The 21,514-nt window shown below is 41.6% G+C and overlaps 3 protein-coding genes and 1 long non-coding RNA gene across 9 annotated transcripts; 2 read left to right on the forward strand and 2 right to left on the reverse strand.

The window, feature by feature from the left end:
* Positions 1 to 104: 104 nt before the first annotated feature.
* Positions 105 to 3,898, reverse strand: LOC131005761 (glycine-rich RNA-binding protein RZ1C). 3 transcript variants are annotated; one of them, XM_057932823.1, is made up of 4 exons: positions 3,746 to 3,898; positions 3,513 to 3,655; positions 708 to 1,213; positions 105 to 593 (listed from the first exon to the last, which is right to left on the reverse strand). In XM_057932823.1, exons 2-4 carry the CDS (start codon positions 3,624 to 3,626, stop codon positions 344 to 346), a joined length of 870 nt encoding a protein of 289 aa, XP_057788806.1. In that variant the 5' UTR covers positions 3,627 to 3,655; positions 3,746 to 3,898; the 3' UTR covers positions 105 to 343. The 3 variants fall into 3 exon arrangements, with proteins under 3 accessions (XP_057788806.1, XP_057788808.1, XP_057788807.1); XM_057932825.1 differs by lacking the exons at positions 3,513 to 3,655; positions 3,746 to 3,898 and adding exons at positions 1,388 to 1,917; positions 1,998 to 3,153; XM_057932824.1 differs by lacking the exons at positions 3,513 to 3,655; positions 3,746 to 3,898 and adding an exon at positions 1,388 to 3,153.
* Positions 3,899 to 4,822: 924 nt separating this feature from the next.
* Positions 4,823 to 10,534, forward strand: LOC131005762 (eukaryotic translation initiation factor 3 subunit A-like). Its single transcript, XM_057932826.1, has 14 exons — positions 4,823 to 4,936; positions 5,446 to 5,519; positions 5,924 to 6,405; positions 6,882 to 7,097; positions 7,207 to 7,575; positions 7,663 to 7,692; positions 7,842 to 8,069; positions 8,162 to 8,323; positions 8,509 to 8,730; positions 8,827 to 9,033; positions 9,119 to 9,325; positions 9,435 to 9,515; positions 9,658 to 9,859; positions 9,946 to 10,534. The coding sequence occupies exons 2-14, from the start codon at positions 5,474 to 5,476 to the stop codon at positions 10,380 to 10,382; spliced, it is 2,889 nt and encodes a 962-aa protein (XP_057788809.1). The 5' UTR covers positions 4,823 to 4,936; positions 5,446 to 5,473; the 3' UTR covers positions 10,383 to 10,534.
* A 20-nt stretch (positions 10,535 to 10,554) lies between these two features.
* LOC131005763 (uncharacterized) lies at positions 10,555 to 11,802 on the reverse strand. 4 transcript variants are annotated; one of them, XM_057932831.1, is made up of 3 exons: positions 11,097 to 11,802; positions 10,843 to 10,937; positions 10,555 to 10,774 (listed from the first exon to the last, which is right to left on the reverse strand). In XM_057932831.1, exons 1-3 carry the CDS (start codon positions 11,623 to 11,625, stop codon positions 10,583 to 10,585), a joined length of 816 nt encoding a protein of 271 aa, XP_057788814.1. In that variant the 5' UTR covers positions 11,626 to 11,802; the 3' UTR covers positions 10,555 to 10,582. The 4 variants fall into 4 exon arrangements, with proteins under 4 accessions (XP_057788814.1, XP_057788813.1, XP_057788812.1 ...); XM_057932830.1 differs by having other exon boundaries at positions 10,843 to 10,943; XM_057932829.1 differs by having other exon boundaries at positions 10,843 to 11,006.
* Positions 11,803 to 15,681: 3,879 nt separating this feature from the next.
* On the forward strand, positions 15,682 to 16,324 carry LOC131005764 (uncharacterized). Its single transcript, XR_009095347.1, has 2 exons — positions 15,682 to 15,807; positions 15,867 to 16,324. It is a non-coding gene; the product is annotated as an uncharacterized LOC131005764 (long non-coding RNA).
* The last annotated feature ends 5,190 nt before the right edge of the window (positions 16,325 to 21,514 follow it).

Consider the following 21,514-nt stretch of genomic DNA (forward strand, 5'->3'; position numbering starts at 1 on the left):
CCTTAGCCAACTTTCTAGGCAATTACGACGAGATATTAGGACCGTAAACAAATCAAGTCACTTCTAAGGCTACATGACAAGATCGTTTAGTGAAGCTCGACAAATAAACAACATGCGGATGATAGATCATAAACCAACATACCATCAAGAAAACAACTACGAGAAATGGTTATAATGATGCATCAAGCAAGATATCTCATTCTACACCTATGGTGCTATGGCAATTGGCAAGGTAAGAAGGCTAAAATTCACAAAAAGTACGCCTAACATGAAATGTTAGGACAGTCGCAAAAAGTACGCCCTTACACGAAATGTTACGACAGTCGAATATGCACGAGGCTGTTCAGTAGCGGTCCAAGGACGGTGGTCTCCCTCCCTTTCTAGGACGGTCGTACGGAGCTGGCCTCTCCCTATAGCTTCTCCCATCATATCGTGCAGGACCACCACCACCACCTCCATATCTATCACCAGCACCTCTGGGTCCTACATCTCTATCGTAAGCTCTGTCTCTGCCATATCCGTTATGAGGGTAACGGTCAGCAGCAGGGGGGACGTACCTATCAGCAGCGAACCGGTCTCCGGGTGGGGCATACCTATTTTAGATGGGTTTCAGTAGCAAAGTTTAGCAACATGTCTCTGTATATTTCAGAACGGTTTTGACCAAAATACACACTAGTCATAGAAGTATAATATTTACAGAAGATTACCTGTCATTAGCATATCGATCACGACCACCCCCATATCGATCATCTCTGCTGTCATAACGATCTTTATCACCATAACGACCTCTGTCATATCTATCATCCACGAATCTATCGCGATCATCTGCAAAACGATCCCCACGGCTAGGGGGGCCACCATACTTAGAACGTGGTGGTGGTGGTGGTGGTGACAGTGGACGAGCACCTCGACCACCACCAGCTGATGGACAATCTCGTGCCCAATGTCCTGGCCGGCCGCATTTGAAGCAATCATCTGGTCCTGCTGCTGGCCTATCTCTTCCACCATAACTCCCCCGCCCCCCTGCTGTGCGACTTCCATGGCCATTTCCAGAGTCTTCAGCTCCCTTAGGTTGGGCCTTGTTAACTGAGATGACCCGCTCTCCAAATTCTCTACCATGCATATCCCTGATTGCATCATCCATCGCCCTTCTGTCAGCAAAAGTCAGGAAGCCAAATCCACGAGGACGACCTGTATCTCTTTCCAACATAATCTGCAGAAGATTACAATACAGAGTAACTAAGCAAAAACTGACAGCCAAAAAAAGGTTATAATTTACAAGAAAACAATAACTTCAGAAACAGATGAAAGATTTACATAAATAAGTTCAGAAGAGCTCACACAGAATCTACATAGATATCATGCACAGAGTTTAAGGAACTCTTACATGATCAGAAGACAGACATTAGTTTCTCTGAGGCCTGAATTCCGCAAAACAAAGACCAGTAAAGAAAATTTGAGCAATCAAACAAGGAGGAGATCTTAATCCTAATTCAATCTAGCAGATGGCCCGTGATCTCACTTGTATTGACTACACTCAGTGAACTTCAGCTTATTGCGGCAAACTCTTGCATTTTTCAGAAATCGTGTAACAGACAAAGAATTCGCCATCCACTTAAGTTTCAGCTTGCATCAAGAGAAAGTGCTCGATGTTGAAAGAAACCTTCATAAAAAACTTCACCTTCAAAGATCTTGCAACATTCCCAAAAAGTGTCATGACTCTGGCTCATAGTCCCAATAACATGATGTTATTTCCAAAAGGTAGAGCTCGGATCAGTTACCAACTCGAGTATTTTATACGAATTGAAAGACATTAGCTATGTTTGCAACCAAAAAGAGACCATTACCTCTGAATTTCCTCCAGTTATTTGGTGAAACATGGACACACGTCACACAAAGTTTCTAATCAGCAACAAACTGGTTTAGCCAAAAAGGATAAACACATGTTCTCAAATATAACTTCTTTTGCTTCATATGGCAACTCTGGAAAATACTACCTCAACTAACATAACTTTGAAAGCTGTCTGCAGCATGAAGTAGGGAAACTTCCGGAAGCTTTGCATGCTTCACCAGTTAAGAGGCTACTTAGACCCAATTACAATAAGACATCATGTGTAAACCAATCTGAGGTGTTCTGCCTCTGCCAACTTAACTGTCATAAGCATCCCTCTGCCAATTTTGTCTGAACCAAACGGTAATTCCTTGATGATCTACTTTTGATGCATATATGAGATCAAATTATCACACTCCAACTTAATCAGATAAGGGCAATGATAGACGACGTTAGAAAAAAGATCAGAAACAAAACTGTGTCAAGATCTGGAAAGAGGAGTATCCCAAACAAGGCCGGAAAATCTAGCACCCGAACCTTCTGAATGCTAGCAACAAGGATCAGACCAATTTCTAACTAGATAGAAAAAGAAAAAGAAAAGAAAAGAAAAGAAAAGAAAAGAAAAGAAAAGAAAAGGAGCAGCAGTTTCAGATTTTCTTCTAGAGGCTTTTACAGAATATATCAGCGTCCATGATTCTCACAGCTTAATTCAACAAATGTAGGATGTGTAAGCCTAAAAAGCTTTAGGTGGACTGCCTAACAAAAAAGAAGAGTCAACTTAAGTATGCAGAAACCACGAGAATTATGAAGAACAAGTAAATGTAGTTGAGTTCACTTTCAGATTCTTTTGGCAGGTGACTGAATAAGCTAATATCAGACAGGGAGCCCTACTTCTCATTCACAAAATCTTGAAAGGATATTGATGAGGCAAAATCCACTCAATGCTTCACAAAAGGTACTACGTCATGGAGGTCACCACTGAACCATCAACCATGCATGCCCAAGTGCTAATAGCATCCTGATCAACTACATCACAAACTATTGGACTTGAGGACAACATTTTAGACTTTGTGGTTCTAGCCTATCATTGTTGTTGAGAGAATTCAAAAGCAGGCACCATGAGCAAAGTAGCGGCAAGATCAACAGGCCAAAATTCTCAGAAGTCCTTGCGTAGAACTGCTAAAGCTGTCATGCATAACTGATTCTCAAAGATTACTAACAGAGGACAGCGCCAAAACACACTGAACTTGTGCTTCAGTAGTCCTGGATATGTCAACGGACCCAAAGTTCCTCCAAATCGCATACCAACGCATTTCAACAATCTTAAGCCACATACAAGGCAAAAAAGAATAGTAAGACACAAAATATAATGAATAACGAAAAAAATAATAAAAAGCATATGAAGTCCAGACAAAAAATGCTGCATCCTTCATAAAATTGAATGAGCATATGCATCATACATTAAACTTAACACTAAAATTAAAGTCCTTCATAAAATCGTGTGAACCCCAAAGTCCAATAAGCATGCCTCAACCCCCCCCCCCCCCCCCTCCCAGCCCCGAAAATGAGGCACATACTGATGCACAACAAAACCTTCAACCGATAAATGCATGTGCATATAAAATCACACACGCGCGATAAGAAATATTCGAATTACACGAATGTAAAGCGAAATTGAAACCTGGCATTCGACAACTTTGCCGAAACGGCCAAACTCATTTGTAAGCTGCCGTTCGGTGACATCCCACGATAAACCTCCAACAAATATCCGGTAGTCTTGCTCCTTGTCTGCCATCTCCGCGAAATTTTCGTTCACAAAAATCCCTACATCACAACGCGTCAAAATTACGCAAGAAAATATACCAAATTTCTAATCAAAAAGGGGGTAAAAAGACAAAGAAAAAAGCTTTGCACCGATTGATTGCGAGAGCGAGAGCGAGAAACGAGGGTAGTCGCGGGGTTCGGAAATAGGGTTTTGGTGTTTTTGGATAGTAAAATTTACTGTAGTTATCAAGTGAGAAAGGATAGAAGTAAAACCGAAGGTATTGCGATTCAAGATATGTCTAGTTTTTTACTTTTTTACCCCAATAATCTACGCTTTTTCATTCTAGATATTATAAAGAAAATATAGTTTCTTGTATAATAAATTCTCATGAGTTTGGAAAAAGCCGAGCTAAAAATATAAATAATTTTTAAAAGCTTCTAGAAAAAGTAAAAATTAGATTGGAGTCCCCTTTTTATAATCCATAAATTAAAGCCGCGTTTGGTAAGATCGATAAGTTAAGATAACAAATATGTATGGACACTGCGATTAAGTACGATCATTCCTTATTTTCCATCCCCGCTTTTAGTCTCCCTCTCTTAATCATGGTTTTCTCGGCTTAATTATTTCTTTATTATTATTCTTTACTTTTTTATAATACCATCAATTTTTATTACTGTGAATTTTCTTTTCTATATTTAGTTAAAAATATATTTTTTATTATATTTATAATTTTTCATATGATAATTGAGTCAATATTAATCTTATATATAATATATAGAAAAGAGAATATAAAAATATTTCTCGTACATTGCGTGCGAACGTGAATTCTAACTATTAATGAATTGTGAATGAATTAATAATAAAAACAAAAACATTATAAACAATATACACATTTTCAGTATTATTATATGATCATACTGTTTATACATCTATAATCTATAATTACATAGATTACGTAGGCTATTTGTTTTAAATTGGATGTTGATGATTTATTTTCTAAAAGCTAAAAATTTGTAAAACAAAAATAACCAATTGTACTTTTTGGAGACTATTTAATCAGTATAACTATTAACTAAGTTGTATTTTCATAGACTAGTGATAAAATAAGGGGAGGCCAAATTAGAGATATAATAAAATTGGGGGAGAATTTTATAAAAACAAATAAAACCTAGAGAGAGTAAAAAACAGAATACTTGATAGTATAGGGGTCAAACTATAATTTACAAAATTTGGTTAGGGATTCTGATATAAGACTGTGCTGTGCGATTGTAGGCGTCTCTAACTGTATCTCAGTGCTCCGCCGTCGCACCGCCATCGACACCGCCGTAGTGACTCATCACGTAAGTTGCTGTCGTTTTGATGCTAGCTTTAATGAGCAAAACCCGATCTGAAACATCTATCAATACAATCGATAAGTTGGTGGCTTTTTTTCTTATTCTTTTTCTTCTTTTTTCATTCTATGAGTGTTGGTTCTGGCTGAAATATCAAACTTCGAGACGTGATATGAATTTTTTTTAGCTAGGCTAGATTGCAGTTGGTTAGGTTTTCGGGTATCGATAAGGTTGGGGAGAGAAATATCAAATTTTGAGTGTGAGAATTGATATGCCCTTTTTTCCCCCTTCTACTTCGTCATTTAAACTGCATTTGTGCATTCTGTGTCATCTTTGTCAAAACTAATTTTATTGATAACAGCCTTGTCACAAGCCTCTGTTAATCAAGTGGCTTACTTTTTCACATTTGCTTTTCTAATTAAAGCAATTATCTGCAGCAATCAACCTTGCTATTTTTGTTCTTTTGGGATTGCCGTATGTGGCTAACATATTGTTGATTGAATTTCAATTTTTTGCAGTGTAACAACAGTTTAATTGCCTTCCGATATGGCTACTTTTGCCAGACCTGAGAATGCTTTAAAGCGAGCCGAAGGTAAGTTGCAATTAAGCTGTTGCATATATAAGTCATTGTATATCTTACCAAATTCCAATTATTGCAATATTAATTCATTATTCACAATCCCATGACATTGAGTATTGCTGGTTGTAACTTAATCATTTCACATATGTTATGGAAGCACCTGTCTGTCTTATTGTATGCGAGGTGTGCAGGATTGGAGAGAATAACTTTCTGGGTGCTTGTGCTACACGGGCATATATGCTGTATTCTAGCCCCAAAAACTTATAGAATTTGATTTTTTAAAACTTATCTAACATGCCCAACAATCAGAGAAGAAGTTAAAGAGCTAAACATTACGTATTGTCCTTTTCTATTGTGCTGTGGATGGTATTATACTTTTTTTTGGCTGTCATTTACATGTGAATATATTGATGCAGAGTTGATCAATGTTGATCAAAAGCAAGAAGCACTTGAGGCTCTTCATAGTTTTATTACCTCAAGGAGGTATAGAGCCTGGACAAGAACACATGAAAAAATAATGTTCAAGTATGTGGAGCTATGTGTAGACATGAGGAGGGGAAGACATGCCAAGGATGGCCTTATCCAATACCGTGGTATCTGCCAACAGGTCAACATTAGTTCATTGGAGGAGGTGATAAAGCATTTCATGCAGTTGGCCACCGAGAAAGCTGAGCTTGCACGTAATCAGGCCCAGGTTTTGGAAGAGGCTCTGGATGTAGATGACTTAGAAGCAGATAAAAGGCCTGAAGATCTGCTTCTGAGTTATGTTAGTGGAGAAAAAGGAAAGGACAGATCAGATAGGGAGCTTGTCACTCCCTGGTTTAAGTTCTTGTGGGAGACCTACAGAAGTGTTCTTGAAATTCTGCGCAACAACTCAAGATTGGAAGCCCTGTATGCTGTAAGTTTATTTCTTATATTTATTTCGGTTTGGTTCATGATGTTCTTGTTGGGTATACTGTATGGCCATATGGGCATGTTCTCATGCTTCAAACTCATATTGTATTGCTCAAGGCAGGATTAATCACATATCTATATATTTGAATATAACATGGGCCTGCTGATGTTATGAATTTATGGAGGATTAGCTCCCTTAGTATGTGGGATCAACACATCTGCTCTATGGGGTTTTTGTCTTTAAACTGTTCTCACCTATTCTGTGATGCTGCCTTTTCTTACATTTTATAGAGGGCACTGGATTTATTCTAAAGTATGTTATTTATATGTTTGTTTTTTTGTTCATGTTGTTCTTCTGGCATGGATTAAAAACTTCAAGCTCTTATTTGATGAATCACAGTGTCTTAAGTTTTGGCAACATTTTCTTTTAGCAATTTGTGTTAGCATGGATTCATTGAGCTTCTCATTTTGAATATTCAGATGACCGCCCACCGTGCCTTCCAATTTTGCAAGCAATACAAGCGGACTACTGAGTTTCGGAGATTGTGTGAAATAATTAGGAATCATCTTGCAAACCTGAACAAGTACAGGGACCAGAGAGATAGGCCTGATCTTACTATTCCTGAGAGTTTGCAGTTGTATCTGGACACCAGATTCGAGCAACTAAAAGTTGCTACTGAGCTTGAGCTTTGGCAGGTTTGTTGAGTTATCTATTTCTATGCCCATAGTTGCATTTTGGTATTGTTGATAACTTGGGCAATCCTTCTATTTATTTCTAAGTTCTGTCTTCACTTTTGTTTTGCAGGAGGCCTTTCGTTCTATTGAGGATATATATGGATTGATGTGTATGGTTAAAAAGACACCTAAACCTTCATTGATGGTTGTTTACTATTCTAAGCTTTCAGAAATTTTCTGGACGTCATCCAATCATCTTTATCATGCTTATGCATGGCTTAAGCTTTTCTCACTTCAAAAAAGCTTTAACAAGAACCTTAATCACAAGGACCTGCAGATGATAGCCTCATCTGCTATCCTTGCTGCACTCTCGGTTCCCCCTTATGATCGCTCATACGGAGCGTCTCATTTGGAGATCGGAAACGAGAAAGAACGAAATTACAGAGTGGCAAACCTTATTGCATTTGATGTTGAGTCCAAACCAGAGAACAGAGAAGTGGTAATATATGTCATGGCTGGATCTTTTGTGTCATGTTATTATTTTTATTTGCTGATCATGTAACTATTCTGTTTGATTCTTTTTCAGCTATCCAGGTCCTCGCTGCTCTTGGATTTGGTAAGCTACAATCTTAGATTATGTCAAATCATTGGACTTCATGAGCTGTTTGCCAATGTTAAAAAATTTAGTTACTGGATTTAGTTTTTTGCACCTTGTAATTTATTTGTATATAAGTCAATCTTAACTTTACTGGGAATTTTGTTTAGGTGGCCAAAGGTGTTATGAACTGTGTAACTCAGGAAGTGAAGGATCTTTACCATATTTTGGAACATGAATTTCTCCCTTTACACCTCGCACTGCAAGTTCAGCCCTTGCTAACAAAAATTTCAAAGCTTGGAGGTAAACTTGCCTCTGCATCGTCTGTTCCAGAAGTACATCTGTCTCAGTATGTTCCTTCTCTGGAGAAGCTTGCTGCTCTTAGGTTACTTCAGCGGGTATAATTTACCACCATCTCTCACGCTTCTTCTTGTGAAACACTTTTAGCATCTTGCATCATGCTTATTCTTTTCACATGTTCTATATCCAGGTGTCACAGGTGTATCAGACTATGACGATTGATAACATATCAAAAATAATTCCATTTTTTGATTTTCAAATGGTCGAGAAGATCTCTGTTGATGCAGTCAAGAATAATTTCTTAGCAATGAAAGTCAATTACAGGAAGGGCGCGATTTTCTTTGGAAATAAGGTAACCATCTAATTTTTGAATTTGCCAACTAAGCTTGGCCTCTGATCAGGTGTATGATTATTAACTTGATCTTCTGTTTTGAATTTCTTCCTGCATGTTTCTATTCCTTGTGTTTTCCTTTATAGATTCTATGGCATGCTGTATCTTAAATTCCAATAAGTTACATATGACTGTTTTCTCTTCAGAGTCTTGAATCAGAAGGCTTACAAGATCACCTCTCCACTCTAGCTGAATCCCTTGGTAAGTCAAGGGTCATGATATACCCTCCTGCGAAAGGAACCCCAAAATTGGGTGAAACACTTTCAGATTTAGTAGAAGTGGTGGAAAAAGAGCACAAGCGTCTGCTTGCACGCAAATCAATAATCGAAAAGCGCAAAGAAGAGCAAGAGCGCCAGCTGCTAGAGATGGTATGTCTCATTTTGCTTTGATCATTTGATGGCCTCTTCTGAGTTTTGTTAGGTGTCTAATTTCTAATTCAGTATCACTGGCTTTTACATTCTTAGGAACGAGAGGAGGAAGCTAAGAGGCTGAAATTACAGAAAATAACTGAAGAGGCAGAGCAGAAACGGCTTGCCTCAGAATTTAAGCAAATGAAGGATCTAAGAATTCGCCGGGAAATAGAGGAACGTGAACTTGAGGAAGCCCAAGCATTGCTGCAGGAAGCTGAAAAGAGGAGTAAGAAGAAAGGAAAGAAGCCAGTCTTAGAGGGGGTGAGCGAACTGATTCCTCCAGATAGATTTCTTTGTTGTTTTGCTAAACCTGTTTCTCAAATTAACAATTGTTATATGGATTCAGGAAAAATTAACCAAGCAGGGTTTGATGGAGCTAGCTGTTAATGAGCAGCTCAGGGAGAAGCACGAAATGGAGAAGAGGCTACAGAAGCTTGGAAAAACAATGGATTATTTGGAGAGAGCTAAAAGGGAAGAGGCTGCGCCGCTTATTGAAGCTACATTCCAGAAACGCCTAGAAGATGAGAAAGATCGTCACGAGCTTGAGCAGCAGGTCCGAATCCATCATCCTCTTGACTGGAAACTTCGTTTACAACTCGTGCTTTACATCAAAATTAACTTGGGTTATTCCTTTTCTTTTTTTCTTTTCCATCTTGATACAGCGAGAGGTTGATTTAAGTAGGCAACGCCACGCTGGAGACCTAGAGGAGAAAAGAAGGCTTGGCAGGATGTTGCAGAACAAGGTTTTTTTTTTTTTTTTTTTTTTTTAACTTCAATGTCGGAGAGAGTTGAATATGAAACGAGCTGCAGAATGAAGCTTTTCGTTCTATTTGTTTGCTCTCACTATGGTGTAACTAATTGGCATATCTTTTTGGTGTTGTGCAGAACATTTTCCAAGAACGAGTGATGAATTGCAGGAAAGCTGAACACGACAGACTTAGGCAGGAAAGAGAAGAGACGATCAGCAACATTATCCAGTCACGAAAAGAGGAAAGGGAAGCCAAGAGGAAACTCATCTTTTTCCTGAGAACTGAAGAGGAGAGGCAGAGGAGGTTGCATGAAGAGGAGGAGGCTCGGAAGCTTGAAGGTAGTTCTTTCCTATTCAAATTCAAGCATCTTATTTCTTTTTGGAGTGTATGATTATTTTTCTCAACGGCGTTGTCGATTTTGCAGAGATGGAGAGGCGAAAGAAGGAGGAAGCCGAGCGAAAGGCGAAGCTGGACGAAATTGCTGAAAAGCAGAGGCAAAGAGAGAGAGAGCTGGAAGAAAAAGAAAGGCAGCGGAGGGAAGAGATCCTGGGTAGATCAGCCGCCGCCGCTGCACCAGTTGCACCACCAAGAGCTGCCACCGCCGCGGATGCACCAGCAGCAGCAGCAGCTGCTGCTGCGACTACTCCTGCACCCGGGAAGTTCGTTCCGAGGTTCAGGAGAGCGGCTGCTGAGGGTGGTGGGCAGCCTGCAGCCCCACCTCCGGCCGCAGCCGCTGACAAATGGACCAGGACGGAGGATCGAACTGGCGACAGATGGCGGGATGATCGGAGGCCTGCGGCCCCTGCCGCCGCCGCCAGGACTACTTGGCAATCCTCTAGGGAGCAGGAAAGAAGGCGTTGAATGCTCATTTTTGAACCATGATTTCATTTGGAAGAGACTTAGTCTGATTTTGTTGTGAGGGAGTTTTTTTGCTTTCTGATGAAGAATTGAATCATATTATCTATGTATTTTGTTGGTGTATGTTGGATAATAGTAAATCTGTTTTTCATTTAGTTGGTGTGACTAAACAAGATTAGACACAAAACAGAAGTAATTTCATTTCATTTCAATCCAATTACAGACATGAGGAAGGTAAGATGGGATTGATCTTGGGATGTTGGTGGATCTATGCCTGTGAATAAATATAAAGCCTTGAGCTCTTCCAAGTAGGTGGACCGCCTTGGAGCCTTGAACCCTACTATCACTCTTATTGCATCTATCTTCTCCCAAATCTTCTCTTCACTGATCAATTCCTGCAACAAAATCAGAATCATTCATGCTAATCCTAGCAAAGGAAGTTAATTAGTTCATCACTAATCACCTCATGAGAATGCAAGCCTCCATTCACTCCATGGCTGCCTTCTTTCTCCTCTTTCAACTCCTCCTTCAACTGATCACCCTCCTTGGGCTCATCTTCTGCAACTAGAGAAACAGACAATACAACTTTCTCCTCCTTCAACTGATCACCCTCCTTGGGCTCATCTTCTGCAACTAGAGAAACAGACAATTTGTTGTATGCATATATGGTTTAATCCATAAACAAAGCACTTAATTGATAAAATGATTAGTTATTACCTCCTCCTGCAGCATTTTTGCCGTCATCATCATCATTCTTCAATACTAGGTCTGATGAGATCTGGATCTCTTTCACATCAATCACATTTTCATCCTCAGAGGAAGAGGAGCTGCTGCTCATCTCTCTCTCCTCTTCTAATTCTCTCTCTCTACCAACTTCTACATCATCGCCATTGTAATTAGGTGGATAACAAATCTCTTCTTCTTCTTCTTCTTCTTCTTCTTCGTCGTGGTAAGGAAGCAACAGCGGCTGCGGCGGCGGCAGCAATTTGGTCATGAGCTTGCGAGTGCAGGCGTAGGAGGCCAAAACGACGCCGGAGGGCAGCGAGAGAGCGAAACCGAGGGCGGAGACAACGAGGAAGGGAGGAAGCAGCAGCGGAGCCGATGAGATCACAATACCCGCCATTACCACTTTCTTCGCTGCATCCATCATCCAATTCCAATCCTCTTGCTTCTCCCCTTCATATTCTTCAATACGCCAATCATCATCATCGCTAATCTCCTGCTTCTCCATCCTCCTCCCACGCATTCAAAATCGATTCTCACACCTAACCAAAAAACTACTGATTTCATCATGTATATTGATGCACTCAATTCATGAGAGCGGTGACACGCGTTGGCGCAACAGTTTGCATGCATATATATAATATTATTATATTATATATACAACACCGCCGCAGTAGCCAAATCTTATCTGCACTGCGCCTCTTGTGTCTTTAATTTTCAACATCTTTTTGAAAATATTTCCGACTAGCGTTCTCTATTACTCCCTCCGTCCCGGCTTTTGGTATCCAATTGAGAACGACACTGGTAAATCAAGGACCAACACCTAATCTAGAAAGCAGTAAACGACACGGATTTTACGTGGTTCGGTCGAGAAGACCTACGTCCACGGGGTGTTGGAGGTTTTTTCACTATGATCGAGAGAGTTACATTTTACAAGAGATGAAAGAGTAAAAATGAGATGATCCCCTTAACCTACTACTAAGTCTCTATTTATAAGCATGTAAATAAGCCCTAGGGCCTCAAGCCCATTTACTAAGATAATTGGGCTTAAGCCCTTTTAATACATTGAAGGGTAAGATAGTAATTTCGGTTTTACGCGGGGGACCTCCCCGCGCCTTTGGTGACTCCTCTGGTAAAAATGTCTTTTCTGGCGAGGACATCTTCTCTGGCGATGTTGATGTCTCTGGCGGAGGTGACTCCTCTGGTAAGCACGACTCCTCTGGCGAGGATGATCTCTCTGGCAAATACGACTCCTCTGGCGAGGATAACCCCTCTGGCAAATACGACTCCTCTGGCGAGGATGACCTCTCTGGCAAATATGACTCCTCTGGCGAGGATAACCCCTCTGGCAAATACGACTCCTCTGGCGAGGATGACCTCTCTGGCAAATATGACTCCTCTGGCGAGGATGACCTCTCTGGCAAATACGCCTCCTCTGGGGAGGATGACTTCTCTGTCAGATGCGACTCCTCTGGCGAGGATGACTTCTCTGGTTTACACCATTTCCCTACTATGCACATATCACTCCTCATCAACCACTCCCCCCTCTGGTCTGGTTGAACCGGGTATTCTTCGTGTTCAACCAGCGAAGTATCGTTAAAGCCAGCACTGTGCTGTTTTCCTTAGTCCCTGCAAATCATGAAGTCATAAAAGTTTTAATATTATAAGAAAGCAAAGATAAGCATTTTTCCCTTAACTTTGGAATTGTAGTTCCAAGTTAGATTTTGTTTGTTGAATGTTAACAAAGATAAATAATTTCCATTTCTTTGGGCGCATAAGAAAACCAGCGCTGAGAATACCCCATATTGAATACTTTGCATAGATAAGCAATATGAATGCTTTGTGTTAGATAAACCAGAAGACCGCTGCAAGAATACCCGAATAACATAGGAAGACCCGTGTCGAAGTTGAGAAATATGATACTCTGATCATGTGAGAAAACCCGTCATAAATATTTGTCGAGTCTGAACAATATACCCCCTGCTGTTGAGCGCGTAAGAAATCCAGCGCGTGAGAAGACCCATAGATAGCAATAGCATGTCAAAAGGCGACTTATTTCTCGCTGAGTAGCGATTAAAATAGATCAAAGCAGCCCATAGAGCAGAGGCGCAAAATAGTGTAGCCCGTAGAGTAGAGCAGAGAAATGCCTATTAGATCAGAGAAATACCCTCAGAGCAGCCCGGTCAAGGCAGAGGAATGCCCTTTCAGAGCAGAGAAATGTCCCTCAGAGAAGCCCGGTCAGAGCAGAGAAATGCCCTTTCAGAGCAGAGAAACACCCGTCAGAGCACCCGGCAGAGCACCCGTCAGAGCAGAGAAACACCCGGCAGAGCACCCGTCAGAGCAGAAAAATACATATCAGATCAGAGAAATCTCATCAGAACAGCCCGGTCAGAGCAGAGAAATACACCAGCCCGGTCGGAGCAGAGAAGTACCCCAGCCCGATTAGAGCAGAGAAATATCCTTTCAGAGCAGAGAAATACCTTCAGAGCAGCTCGATCAGAGCAGAGAAATGCCTTCAGAGCAGAACATTAAAGTCATGGCGGAGCAATGAAATCCCGACAGAGGATTGAAATCCCGGAAGAGCATTGAAATCCCGACAGAGGATTGAGATCCCGGTAGAGCATTGAAATCCCGACAGAGGATTGAAATCCTGGAAGAGCATTGAAATCCCGACAAAGGATTGAGATCCCGGTAGAGCATTGAAATCCCGACAGAGGATTGAAATCCCGGAAGATCATTGAAATCCCGACAAAGGATTGAGATCCCGGTAGAGCATTGAAATCCCGAACGGTGGCTGAGCATTGAGATCACGGACGGTGGCTGAGCATTGGGATCACGGACGGTGGCTGAGCATTGGGATCACGGACGGTGGCTGAGCATTGAGGTCACGGACGGTGGCTGAGCATTGAGATCACGGACGGTGGCTGAGCATTGGGATCACTGCAGAGCAGTGAAATCACAGTAGGGCAGTGAAATCACGGCAAAGCAGTGAAATCATGGTAGAGCAGTGAAATCACGGCCGAGCGGTGAAATCACAGTAGAGCAGTGAAATCACGGCAAAGCAGTGAAATCACGGTGGAGTATTCCTCAGCTGCTTCCCTCCTTTGTATGCATTCCTTTGCTGCTTCCCTCCTTTGCTGCTTCCCATCCAAGCTTGAACACTCTGCGCGGAGCATGGAAGACCCGGGGGGGTGCAACCAACTTTCGCGGCTTACGATTAAATAGTAACCCTCTGCGCGGAGCATGGAGGACCCGGGGGGTGTAACCAACTTTCGCGGCTTACGATTAAATAGTAACCCTCTGCGCGGAGCATGGAGGACCCGGGGGGTGTAACCAACTTTCGCGGCTTACGATTAAATGAACACCCTGCACGAGGCTTGGCAGACCCGGGGGGTGCACACCACCTCTCGTGACTTACGGTTAAGGACAACCTCTGCGCGGAGCATGGAGGACCCGGGGGGTGTAACCAACTTTCGCGGCTTATGATTATGTGCCACCTCTGCGCGGAGCATGGAAGGCCCGGATGGCGCGACCAACTTTCGCGGCTTACGATTGAATAGTAACCCCCTGCACGGAGCATGGAAGACCCGGGGGGTGCGACCAACTTTCGTGGCTTACGGTTAAAGGTCCACCCTGCACGGAGTTTGGCAGACCCGGGGGATGCACACCACCTTCCATGGCTTACGGTTAAGTGAACACCCTGCACGAGGCTTGGCAGACCCGGGGGGTGCACACCACCTCTCGTGACTTACGGTTAAGGACAACCTCTGCGCGGAGCATGGAGGACCCGGGGGGTGTAACCAACTTTCGCGGCTTACGATTATGTGCCACCTCTGCGCGGAGCATGGAAGGCCCGGTTGGCACGACCAACTTTCGCGGCTTACGATTGAAAGAACACCCTGCACGGAGCATGGAGGACCCGGGGGGTGCCACCAACTTTCGTGGCTTACGGTTAAAGCAACCTCTGCGCGGAGCATGGAAAACCCGGGGGGTGCAACCAACTTTCGCGGCTTATGATTAAGTGCTATCTCTGCGCGGAGCATGGAGGGCCCGGGTGGCGCAACCAACTTTCGCGGCTTACGATTGACAGGAACACCCTGCACGGAGCATGGAGGACCCGGGGGGTGCCACCAACTTTCGTGGCTTACGGTTAAAGCAACCTCTGCGCGGAGCATGGAAAACCCGGGGGGTGCAACCAACTTTCGCGGCTTATGATTAAGTGCTATCTCTGCGCGGAGCATGGAGGGCCCGGGTGGCGCAACCAACTTTCGCGGCTTACGATTGTCAGGAACCTCTGCGCGGAGCATGGAGGGCCCGGGTGGCACAACCAACTTTCGCGGCTTACGATTGTCAGCAACCTCTGCGCGGAGCATGGAGGGCCCTGGCGGCACAACCAACTTTCGCGGCTTACGATTGTCAGCAACCTCTGTTCTGGTTGAGCATGACCCCTCTGCTTTGGTGGAGCGTAATTCCTCTGGTTTGCCCTAGTCTTGCTGAGAAGCAATTTTGAATTTGAAAATTGGGGACTATGGGTATACACCCTACTCCCCCCTCTGGTGACATGTGCAATACTCTGTTATGAACATGTTAAGTGTGTGTGTGTTTGGTGCTCATGCTTGTGATGATTGTGAGAGAGTTAGCATAACTACAGTTCCCAAGTAACATAATTCAAGTTGCAGTTCAAGCCCTAGCACATATGCAGAAGGTGTGCAGCTTCGTGTATTTAGTCAATTCATAATCCAGCCCTAGGCACATATGCAGAAGGTGTGCAGCTTCCAAGACATAATTATTATTGCATAAATCCCAGCACAGATCATATAAGTCATGGTTTTGCCCAAGTAAGGAAGTAGAATATTTCCCAAATCCCTATCATGCTTACATGTTCCCATAAAATACCCTAAGATCATAATTTTACCTAGTGATAAAGCATAATACTCCCCCAACATGCTCACATGCTTCCACGAGATAAAGTTCAGCGAAGTACCTGAATTACCACTTACAAGTGGTTTACCGTTTTCATGTTATGGCGGTTCCCATGTTTTGTTCAAAGCTTTCCCAAATTTAATTGCCCTGTGCTACAAGATCTCTTAGGCACAGATATTAGTATAAATATGAAAGCCCCTTTAAGACAGGGCTGTAAAGAGAATTGGAACTCTAGATTATATAATCTATTGCCACAACTTGATTCCCATATTCAAATACCGATGAATTCATTCAAATTTTCAAATCCCATCAAAGATCATATATTATGCCCGATTGTTAAAGTATAACATATCCCAATCATACTCTTCCCATTGATAGAGTTCAGCGAAATACCTGAATTACCACTTACTAGTGGTTTACCCTGTTTTACATTATGGTATTTACCATAATTGTTCAAATCATTCCCCAAATTTGTTTATCCTGTGCTACAAAAATTCTTAAGCACATATATATTAGTAAAATATGAGAGCCCTTAGAGATAGGGCTGTAAATCAATTAACAAGTAAAAAAGTGTACGCTTTGCTTTTCCCAAGCAACAGTGCCGCCCTAAACATTTATTCCACCGAATAAAAGTTGTAAGAATCCCCAAAAATGACATATGAATTAGGATATTTGTGTCCCAATGGCTGAAATTCACAATCCTGAAATCACGATTCTCAAAGAGAAAGTATAATGAATAAACAATAATTATTCATCAGTGCAAAAGATATGAGACCACGAATTCAATAATGTCGTTAACCCAAAAACCCATGTCACGATTAGTCTCTTTTTTGTGAGTGTGTTCAGCAACCCTCTTTTAATATTGTAACATTCCCCAAAAGTTGAGCTTGGGACCCGAGCAAGTAATTAGCAAAGCTGTCATTTGTCCCCTTTTGTCAAGAGCTCCCATGAATAAACCATATTTGGCTCATCTAGGCAATCGTAGTGTTCTCAACAGCGAGCAAATGTTGAAATACCCGTCTTGGTGGTCCTGAGCTCACAATGTGAAATCAGGGCTAAGTTAGTCCCACAAAATGACAAAATTAATCCTCACAGTCAGAGCAACAATCATAGCTAAATCACTCCCAAGTTCAGAGTTATACCTCAACAATATCAAGTCCCAAAAACCATAATAGCATCATAGCTTACCAATAAAGTAAAATCACAACAATAACAAGCTCAAAAATCCCAAGAATCAGCACAGGGCAAATTGATAAACTTAAAAAAGTCAATCGCTACATGATCAAAGTATAACACATTTTGTCAAACCCATCATATTTGGCATCTCGGTGCCCATACACCTGTACATATATGCAGATATAATCCTTGCGCAGACACCACAGAAAAAACATCAAGGTTGATATGTAAACTGCAAATTCAGATCTCAAGAGCAGTAATGTAAATAAACATAATTCCACAGAAAATTAAGTATAATGAAGACTTTCCAGAAATGCATTTCGTTCCATGTTTTGCCCTCACATTACTCGATTCAAACCAGCCAGGGTAGAACAACTCTCCCATTTCTTTTCTCAGCAAAGCATCAGGAAACAAAAATCATAAAACAAGCAATCACTTGCCCAAATATGCACGCAAATATAAGCCCATAAACACACATATTCATGCATATATATCGGTGCCTATGATTTTTCCACAAAAAGTAGGCCCAATATCCAAGGGAAAGATTAAAGACACATGAATTCAGTGGATTATAGTTGACCCTAAGAATTACTCCCATTCTGTACATCATACATATCATCATTTGATCAAAATAGATCAATATGACAAGTTGCCCATTCATCATCAACAACGGATTGTATTCTTCCCTGGATAAGTCGAGCATTAGAGTTCATCATCTATATTGTCTATATCCCCTGATTTGAGTTCCCTCTGCCCCCAAACGAACAAATAAACGAATTAGGAGAGCATGGTTAATGCTAAACAATCACTCAATTGCCACATATATTCAAGGACATATGAATCTTAATCGGTTCCTTCCTAACTTTACTGAATTTACAGATAAAGTATGAAATAATAGCGCAATCCCAAATGTAGTTATTAAAGTTCCAATGCAATGCCCAGTGGATAATCCCAACAAATATTAACATGAAACCTCTACTGCAATATCACGAAAGGCTTATTTAAACATCCAATAATCATTGAATTTCACAGAAGAAGTAGGAGTTTAGGGGCTTAATCCCTCAGTCACAGCAAATCAATACCTATCTTATTTAATCTCCCATTAACTAATTCAAATAATGTCGGCAAATCAGCCACGTCGCTATAAATGTCAATATAGAAAGAGCAGCGCAGAGACCAAACGTATAAAACCAGAGTGATAAACTTTACGAGTAAACAACAGCCCCTTCATAACACAGAGCTATACACTGTTAGTAAGTTCATATGCCCAAAAATAAAATCAGAACCCCAATTTGAAGCAGAAAATTATAGAAATGCACTTAGCTTTGTAGGATAGAGAATAAACGTTGAATTTTCGGATGCCCGGCAGGGTGAAGCGTCGGGCCTCACTGGACAGGCTGATTTCCTTGGTTTGCAGGGGACCCCCAAAAATTCTTCGGATGTTGCTTTAGGCTAGAAGCTATGGCTTTTGCCTCGTTGCCGAGGCAGGGAGAAAGAGGAGAGTCAAGCGAAGGCGTCGCCGACCGGACGAGGCGCCGGCCTCGCTGGAGTTCCAATAGGTAGGCGGCGATTGCGATTTCAGATTTCGGAAGAGCCGAAAAATGCCAGAGTCCTGGACGGTGTGTCGCCGGAGAAGTCGCTGGCGGCGAGCTTCGACAGAGGGTTGAAGGTGAGCAGCGATAGTAGAGTCCAGACGCGGAAGTGGTGGCTGAGTCGGCGGCGGCGGAATTAGAGGGCTTGGCGGCGGTGGAGAGGCGGTGGAGAGGCGGAAGTGGTTGATGGAATGCTGGTCAACGATTTCGAGGTAGCCGGAGTTTGTGCCAGGATCGAAATTGTGATTTAGGATTAGGGATCAGATAATGTTTTCGAATTGGGGCCCTTTCCTTTATGGGTTTGCGATTTCAGATTTCGGGTGGCAATTTCTGGTTCTGGGAGAGAGAGGGCGATGGCAGGATCTGGATCTATGGCCGACGGCGATGCCCGCCGGAATTTTCAGTGAGTAGGGGGCGGCTCGATTGGAACCCCTGCTAAAGTTGATTTCCGACCAGAGAGGCCGGAGAAGAAGGTGGAATCTGGATCGGGCCTTTAGATTTCAGACTGGTGAGAAAAATGATAGATCCGATGAACAGTGACAAACAGTGATGAACAGTAACCGGAAAACCAATGAATCTCACGCCTTAGCTCGATTTTCCCACAGACGGCGCCAGTTGGTAAATCAAGGACCAACACCTAATCTAGAAAGCAGTAAACGACACGGATTTTACGTGGTTCGGTCGAGAAGACCTACGTCCACGGGGTGTTGGAGGTTTTTTCACTATGATCGAGAGAGTTACATTTTACAAGAGATGAAAGAGTAAAAATGAGATGATCCCCTTAACCTACTACTAAGTCTCTATTTATAAGCATGTAAATAAGCCCTAGGGCCTCAAGCCCATTTACTAAGATAATTGGGCTTAAAGCCCTTTTAATACATTGAAGGGTAAGATAGTAATTTCGGTTTTACGCGGGGGACCTCCCCGCGCCTTTGGTGACTCCTCTGGTAAAAATGTCTTTTCTGGCGAGGACATCTTCTCTGGCGATGTTGATGTCTCTGGCGGAGGTGACTCCTCTGGTAAGCACGACTCCTCTGGCGAGGATGATCTCTCTGGCAAATACGACTCCTCTGGCGAGGATAACCCCTCTGGCAAATACGACTCCTCTGGCGAGGATGACCTCTCTGGCAAATATGACTCCTCTGGCGAGGATAACCCCTCTGGCAAATACGACTCCTCTGGCGAGGATGACCTCTCTGGCAAATATGACTCCTCTGGCGAGGATGACCTCTCTGGCAAATACGCCTCCTCTGGGGAGGATGACTTCTCTGTCAGATGCGACTCCTCTGGCGAGGATGACTTCTCTGGTTTACACCATTTCCCTACTATGCACATATCACTCCTCATCAGACACAGATTTTAATAAAGTGATTGATGTATTGTGAGTGGAATAAGGGTCCCATATTTTATGTGAGAGTTAAAATAATTAAAGTGGAGTAAGGGCCCCACCTACTTTTACCAAAAATAGAAATGAATACTAAAATGTGGGACGACCAAAGAAGGAAAGTTGGATACTAAAAGTTGGGACGGAGGGAGTACAATCTTTTAATTTAATTGTTGGAAATTTTTTATTTGTCTCAATTTTTTGGATTTATAATACTATTTTTTTTCATGTCACTCACTGAACTCTGTCGTTTTAAGCAATCGCACTCTAAAGTCTGAAAATAACTTGATAAATTACATATTTCCTCCGTCCAATGTTCCATATTTTTATCGGTGTGAATTTCAAAAAAAGTTAAATAAATATATTGTGAGGTTCCATATTAAAATTATTACTATTATAAAGTAGTATTTAAAAATATGTGATCAAAGAGTGGAGTTTGAATCTCATATTAATAAATTATATCGTGAGTGGAGTTGGAGTCCCACATTAAAAGTATTATCATGGGGTAGTGTTTGAAAATATATGGTGGAGTGAAGTTTGGATTCTATTATAATAAATTACTCTCTCCGTCCCACTTAATTTAAGCCGTATTCCTTTTCGGGCTCTCCCACCGAATTTGAGTCATATTCCTTTTTTTTGGGTAAAAATTAGATAATTTAAAACACTAATTTACAAAATTAATTGCATCCCTTATTACCTTATCTCTCATACTTTACCACTTTATTATATTCTCTCTTCTATTTTATTACATTTATACTACACACTTAAAATATTAATTTATAATTTCTTAATTCATGTACCTAAAAGAGACGCCTCAAGTTCGGCATGACGGAATAAATTATATTATGGGGTAGTCTTAAAAATGAAAAGGGATTATGTTTTGTATATTTTTTTTTGTGGTAGAGAGTAGCATAATTAATGAGAGAGAAAGTATAATTCAGCCGGGCAGTTGTTTGGCATTCAGAACTTAGGTGGAATATTTTACTTTTTTTTCATTTTTTGTGAAACCACGTCGTTAAGCGATTAAGTTTGAAAAACATCACCTAAAATTCGGTGGATGGACCTATCGTTTCGATTTCGTCACCAAATTTAGTAAAATGTGGCACAAATAAAATTTTTTAAAAAATTGAGAGTTTTTATGTCCCAATACCTAAGCAAAAGACACAAATAAGTGTCCAATAACATTAATTTGGAGACATAAAATAAATTTTAAGATACACATTTTTTGTCCCAATACTTAAGCAAATGACACAAATAAGTGCCTCAATATTTCTTTTGAAGGCACAAATAAATATCCCTATAAACTTAACAATAGGATTCGAAATATTTTTAAAGGC

Source organism: Salvia miltiorrhiza, chromosome 1 (assembly GCF_028751815.1).
Source record: "Salvia miltiorrhiza cultivar Shanhuang (shh) chromosome 1, IMPLAD_Smil_shh, whole genome shotgun sequence".
Lineage (NCBI taxonomy): Eukaryota > Viridiplantae > Streptophyta > Magnoliopsida > Lamiales > Lamiaceae > Salvia > Salvia miltiorrhiza.